Genomic DNA, 7,500 nt, shown 5'->3' with positions numbered 1-7,500 from the left:
AGATAAACAAACAATATAACAAAGGTAAAAATGAGTTTTGTGCAGGTGCCCGACTTGTGCCTAAGCAAGGGTACCTACATCAAATATCATTTTCCTATATTCTCTCATTTATTCATAACTTTGTGGACTAAGTGCGTCTCTTTACTTATATTACTCCAAAAAACATTATTAATGACTTAAAAAATAACACACACTCCATAATATACACAATATATATATGTGTGTGTGTGTGTTTGTGTGTGTGTGTGTTTGTATGTATGTATGTATGTATGTATCAGTACGTGTGTGTCTGTGTGTGTATAAAAAGTTTATTCCGTATTGTGTTAATGTTTTGTTTTATCGTGTATTATTTATTATCTTATTAGGGAAGACAAATAATTTGAGATAAATCGTTTATGTGTTCTTATTTCGTTTTATTTTCTTTCTTTTTTTTCCATCATCAATGTTATTATTTTTATCAATATAATTTTCTTCTTTATCATGATCGCCATATTACGTCGATTATTGTACAATTATTGTTTAAGTCTATCCCAAGCATTTTCAATTACAAATGCCTATTAATTAGCAGTCAGTTCTATTTGCAAACGAGGTGCGCGTTTTTTTTTTTTTTTTTTTTTTTTTGCATTCTAATCCGGACACTTAGTTCATTCATATATGCATTTTATTTGCGTATATATGTATATATATATATATATATATATATATATATATATATATATATATATATATATTTGTTTTTAGTATTTTGTTTGCGCATGTGTGTGTATGTTGTGTATCCCGGCATTCCCCATTAGAACTCTAATATCAAAAACTTAGTGTAACAAAATGTTATTTTAGTGTCCATCGTTCTTTTGGAAGAGTCCTTTTTAACCCGCGGTTACCAAAAATATACAATGAATTAAAACGGTGTATTATACATATATGAAAGAAAGACGAAAGAAGACGCAAAAAAAAATCAGAAAAGAAACAAAAACAAATTGATAAAGTCAAGGGATTATCTTCCCTGTAAGTCTGAAATTCGACCGACATTTTTAAAAGAAATGTGATTTGCTTTGTCTTTGGCGTGATTGTTAGTTTCATTATAGTTTTATTTTTATTTTCAATATTTTTTTAATGAAAAATCGCGTATAAATGAAGAGGGGCATTTTCTTGTAGGATAAAATCTGTCCCTGTGTTTTAATTTGTTTAGTTCTTAATTATTACTTTCTCATTTATTTGTGTGATTTCTTGTGTCTTGCTTTTTATATGTCAGGATTTTGTTGTTCAACTTGTTGCGCCTGGAGAAAAAAAACATATGTTACAGTAACAAATCTCCTTTATATACATAAGCTGCAATATTGTTTGATATATTTTTATACAAGTTTGTCAAAATAAAACTCATTAATTTTTAAAATGACTGAAATGTTTTCCTTTTTTTTTGTTAGAAAAAAAAAATGCCAAAATATATTTACATGTTGGATGTGTTATTTATCATGTTTTTCTAAACCTCTTTTTTCTTCGGTTTGGTTGTTTTATTGTTGTTGTCTTTTTGTTTTTTGTTTTTTTTATTCATTTCGAAAAGAAGTGTAATTACAATCAGTGAAATTAACAATTCGTACGATTACTTACATATAAACGCAAGAAATTCATTCACAAGAACGAATCTCTTCCAACGTGTAAGTCAAGTAGTGTGTCATTTTTCAGTTAAACCGCGATATTCTTAACGCCCACGTCTCCAACACCTTATTTAAAACACTCTTCTTTTATTGTATCTTTGACAAATTGGAGGCGAAAAGATTTCACGCCATAAGAACAAAAAGTAGGTTATCTCCCTTAGTTGCGTTTCCGCCACAAAAACTATTTTCTTCCATCTTTTTCAAGTTTTCCCTTGTTGTCTTCTTTAGACTAAAAAGAAAAAAAAGTTGATGTATTGTATTTCCTGTTTCTTTTAATCGGTGCAGTTTTATTTTTAAAATGTAAATATATCGCCAGTGTCTAATTGTTGCATATTTATTTCTCTTTCTCACATACAAAACTCGCTCTTTGTTGATAATTTTATTTCGAGGATGTGCATGGTTTTGTTTATAATGTAGATATTCCTGTCCGTCTATCAATTGAAGATACTACACAACTCACAGTATATATATATATATATATATAATTATATATATATATATATAATTATATATATATACATATATATATATGTGTGTGTGTATGTATATATATATATATATATATATATATTCTATCGATCCTTTTTGTTAATGTATTTTTCTGTATGCATATATGTTCCTTCAAGTCATGCATACACATATACATGTGAATTCACACACATATACATATGCATGTATGTATATATGTATGTATATATATATATATATATATATATATATATAATCATTTTATTGTAAAATTATGTTTTCAATCTTATCCCATTTATCTCGTCAAATTCTTTGTACATCATTCACAAAATAATCTTGTCAATCATACACATATATATGCGTGGATATATATATATATATATATATATATATATATATATATGCGTGTGTGTGTATGTATGTGTCGACATATACACATATTCATATGCATATATAATCAAATACCCATCATTATCCCAGCCATGGATCATTCATTTAAATCCATATTCATCTTCAAACATTTTTATTTGTGTCGTCTTGTACATATATATATATATATATATATATATATATATATATATATATATATATATATATATATATATATATATATAAACAATAGAGAATCCAACGTATTTATCCTGGCAGTGGATCAAAATTGAAATCCAGATTTTCGTTCATACTTAGTTCGTGTTGAATGACGGCGGCTACGTCACATTCTAGATTCGTGCTGTTCCACAACATCTCAAAGTCAATATCGCACGGGAAGTTATTTTGCTGGCAGCTGGGGTTTCCAGACTCTGGCTGGCCCATCATATCCATTCCTCCCAACTGTCCGTGAAGGTGGCGCGCCTGTAGGCTTGCCAACTGTGATCCCATCTGCGGCAAGTGACCTCGAAGGCTACCGTTTAGACAGTTCGTGCTTCTTTGGATCGCCGCCCCGGACGCACTCACCATACGACAGTCAGAAGTGGATGGAGACGACGTGTTGATGTTGCTGACCAAGCCGGCCATCGTGTCCCCGTAGGTTGACGTGATGGCGTTGCCATATATATCTCTGCTGTACTGGTTATAAGGCAGAATACTAGCCGTGTTTACTTGACCCCGTAATGGCTGGGCGTTATGCATAAGAGCCGCCCTAAGTATGGAGTTGTTTGGGACCGATTGCATGAGCTGTGGCAGAAGAGCCGAATGAGCGAGTTTTGATTGAGTTGTGGTTGGCTGCGACTGGGAACGGTGGACTTGTTGCTGTTGTTGCTGCTGTGGGGGTTGCTGCTGCGTGTGTTGCTGTGGTGGTTGTTGCTGTACCTTGGACATGGTTTGTGTGTACCCGGCCATTATTTGGCTGCCAGGTGGAGAGCCAACAGGACTTAAACCAATCGGCTTTTTGTCATGTCCAGTACCAACGGTTACAGCACAAGGGTGACCTCCTTGGCTGACACGGGAAGTTGCGATGGTGTGTAGCTGAGCTTGGGAAGGGTCTTGCATCTGCATAGGCGGTCGTGACTGTGTCTGTTGTAACTGTTTGTGTTGTTGTTGCTGTTGGTGTTGTTGTTGCTGATGTTGTTGCTGTTGTTGTTGCTGCTGCTGTTGTTGCTGCTGTTGTTGCTGTTGCTGTTGGATGCTTTGTTGCACCATCTGGCCAGGATCGGACAGGTTGGGTGGCATCTGACCTTGCTGATCAGTGGTCACCATAGATTTGAGCAGAGATTCCGAATTACCGTACAGGTCCAGCCCGTTCTGCAGACTCCCCAGGCTAACTGCACCATATGCGTCCTGATTTGACATTGATAGGGCGTCCATGGTGGTCATCTGGTTCTGCTGAGCGGTCTGTGACTGGGCCGACTTGGGGTGGCAGGACTGTGTCTGTGGGTTAGGACGCATATGCTCCGGATACGGCGGTGGAGGCGGTGGTGGAGGAGCAGTATAGTCGCTGTACTGGTTGTAGGCGCTCGCTTGAGCGGTGCCTGCTGTTCCAGTTGTGTATCTGTGGACTGAACTGCTCTGCATCATGTGCTGTTGTAAGCTCTTATCGGTCAGACTCATGCTCCCTGGTAGGGAATCGACAAGTTGATCTGTGAAACTATCAATCGAACCCACCTCCGTCTCCATCTCCGGGTTCCAGGGAATCGGCGACATGGGCGGCACTTGGTTGTCGTGTAGGTCCGGCTCGACCACGGCCTGTATGGGCGAGAGGCGGCCGCAACTGCTGGCATTGGAACTGGCTCTAGGTCTAAAGTCGAATTCAGGGCTTAATTGAAAACCTGGCACGGGAGACTCGGTTAGAAGGTCACCGTCGCTACTGGCGGTTGGACTGTTTCCTCCTTGCTCGAGGGCACGTAGCTGTTCAGCCTTCTTTTTGGCTCGATTTTTCTTCTTTTCGTAAACTTTCGTCTCCATACTTCCGGCTCGGCGCCGGGGAGACTTGCCTGGTTTCGCATCCGGGTTGATTACCCACCATGAACTTTTTCCAGAACCCTCATTTGGGACTCGCATAAATCGGTTGTGCAGGGACAGATTGTGTCGGATTGAATTCTGAAAAGACAGAGAGAAAAGAGTTAATCAATAAACATTGAATAAAAGATCAATAAATTTACTGAAATAATAAAAATGTACACGAATGTTTAAGATGTAAGATTCAATTAACGTTACTTTAATAGTGCAGAGATTTTGTTTCGGCGCAGTTGGCATTAATAATACATTTTTGTTTTATTTTGCCGATGCACAAATTCTAGCCGATTTTAAAATGTCATCTTGAAATACTCAGGATACACCAAAAAATAAACCAACAAATATTTGATACGTCATAAAGTCTAATCGAAAGAATAACAACAGACATTTGAATGATTAATTTATTATTTATTTATATATTTATATAAATTTATATATATAGTTATGTCAATTTATATATTTATATCAATTTATTTAAATATTTATATCAATTTATATATTTACATCAATTTATATATTTATATCAATTTATTAATATCAATTTATTTATTTATATCAATTTATATATTTATATCAATTTATTTATATATTTATATCAATTTATTTATATATTTATATCAATTTATATATTTATATCAATTTATTTATTTATACATTTATATCAGATTATATATATATATTTATATCAATTTATATATTTATATCAATTTATATATTTATATCAATTTATATATTATATCAATTTATTTATTTATATCAATTTATTTATTTATATCAATTTATATATTTATATCAATTTATATATTTATATCAATTTATATATTTATATCAATTTATATATTTATATCAATTCATTTATTTATATCAATTTATATATTTATATCAATTTATTTATTTATATCAATTTATATATTATATCAATTTATTTATTTATATCAATTTATATATTTATATCAATTTATATATTATATCAATTTATTTATTTATATCAATTTATATATTTATATCAATTTATATATTTATATCAATTTATTTATATATTTATATAAATTTATTTCTTTATATCAATTTATACCAAATTATATATTTATATCAATTTATATATTTATATCAATTTATTTATATATTTATATCAATTTATTTATATGTTTATATCAATTTATTTATATATTTATATCAATTTATATATTTATACATTTATATCAGATTATATATATATTTATATCAATGTATATATTTATATCAATTTATATATTTATATCAATTTATGTATTTATATATTTATATCAATTTATTTATATATTAATATCAATTTATATATTTATATCGATTTATATATTTATATCAATTTATGTATTTATATATTTATATCAATTTATTTATATATTAATATCAATTTATATATTCATATCAATTTATTCATTTATATATTTATATCAATTAATTTATATATTTATATAAATTTATTTATTAATATAAATTTATTTATTTATATCAATTTATTTATTTATATCAATTTATTTATTTATATCAATTTATTTATTTATACATTTATATCAGATTATATATATTTATATCAATTTATTTATTTATATATTTATATCAATTAACATATTTATATCAATTTATGTATATATCTATATCAATTTATTTGTTTATATATTTATATCAATTTATATATTTATATCAATTTATACTAAATTATATATTTATATACATTTATATATTCATATCAATTTATTTATATTTTTATATAAATTTATATATTTATATCAATTTATTTATATATTTATATAAATTTATATATTTATATCAATTTATTTATATTTATATCAATTTATTTATTTATACATTCATATCAGATTATATATATATTTATATCAATTTATTTATATATTTATATCAATTTATTTATTTATATCAATTTATTTATTTATACATTAATATCAGATTATATATCTATTTATATCAATTTATTTATATATTTATATCAATTTATATATTTATATCAATTTATACCAATTTATATATTTATATCAATTTATATATTTATATCAATTTATATATTTATATCAATGTATTCAGTTGTAACTTTTTAATCGAGGTTCTCCAGTGGTGTTCATTGCTACTGACAAGTTCAAACCTCAAAATATAATTGGTTATTTTTTCCTGATCATAACCTTATTACCTTCCTTTTAGTACGATGTGATTTCTTTTCATGTGCGTCTAAATTGTATATCCCAAACAAAGCATTGCATATCGACACGAAAAATAACACATCTTTCTACTAAAGCTGAATATAATAACACTCCACTGTATCTCAATATAATTGTACTTAGTTGAACGAACGTTCTTAACAGATTTTATTTTAATGGCAAACATTAGAATATGTGCGTCTAATAGTGCTCAAATAATGGTAGTCAGTAGAACACATGGCTCTACCAAACTTCAATATAATTTTAAGCAGTTGAAAAAGTACTTCTACCAAAACTCAGTATAATTTACTCAGTAGAACATATGATTTTTCTAAAGCACAACATACTGACACTCAGTAGGACATATGTGTCCATCAAGGTTCAATGTAGTGTTACTGAACAGTGTCACTCAATACCAAGAATTAATATACTTACACTAGGTAAAACGCATGCGTCTAGCAGAACCCAATATAACAACGCTTAATAAAACACATAACTCTACAAGTGCTCGCTTGATAGAATCCGTCTCCACTAATGCTCAATCATGAAACATACTAAATTCAAGGTGCAAAAAGAAACGCTTACAAATATAAATAAATAAGCACCTATTTTAATAAATGTTTAAATAATTAATATATAAATTAAAACATAAACGTGCAAAGTAAACGTATTTAAGAACATAGCCAATTTCGGAATCTGGTCGCACAGAATATTTAAATTACATACAGCAT

General features: G+C 29.3%; 1 protein-coding gene across 2 annotated transcripts in view; it reads right to left on the bottom strand.

The window, feature by feature from the left end:
- LOC145303543 (uncharacterized) overlaps positions 1-7,500 on the bottom strand; it is a 573,173-nt gene that overhangs the window by 5,969 nt on the left and 559,704 nt on the right. For both annotated transcript variants that reach the window (XM_080145014.1, XM_080145015.1), the window contains exon 3: positions 1-4,658. This exon is cut by the window's left edge and continues 5,969 nt beyond it. In XM_080145014.1, the coding sequence (XP_080001140.1) occupies positions 2,760-4,658 (1,899 nt within the window). In that variant the 3' untranslated portion in view covers positions 1-2,759. The remainder of the gene's footprint in view (positions 4,659-7,500) is intronic.

The sequence above is a fragment of the Euprymna scolopes genome, chromosome 19, assembly GCF_053919585.1.
Source record: "Euprymna scolopes isolate OS-2025 chromosome 19, ASM5391958v1, whole genome shotgun sequence".
Classification (NCBI taxonomy): domain Eukaryota; kingdom Metazoa; phylum Mollusca; class Cephalopoda; order Sepiida; family Sepiolidae; genus Euprymna; species Euprymna scolopes.
Note: the sequence above shows the minus strand (reverse complement) of the source record. Positions and strands in the feature narration are given on the sequence as shown.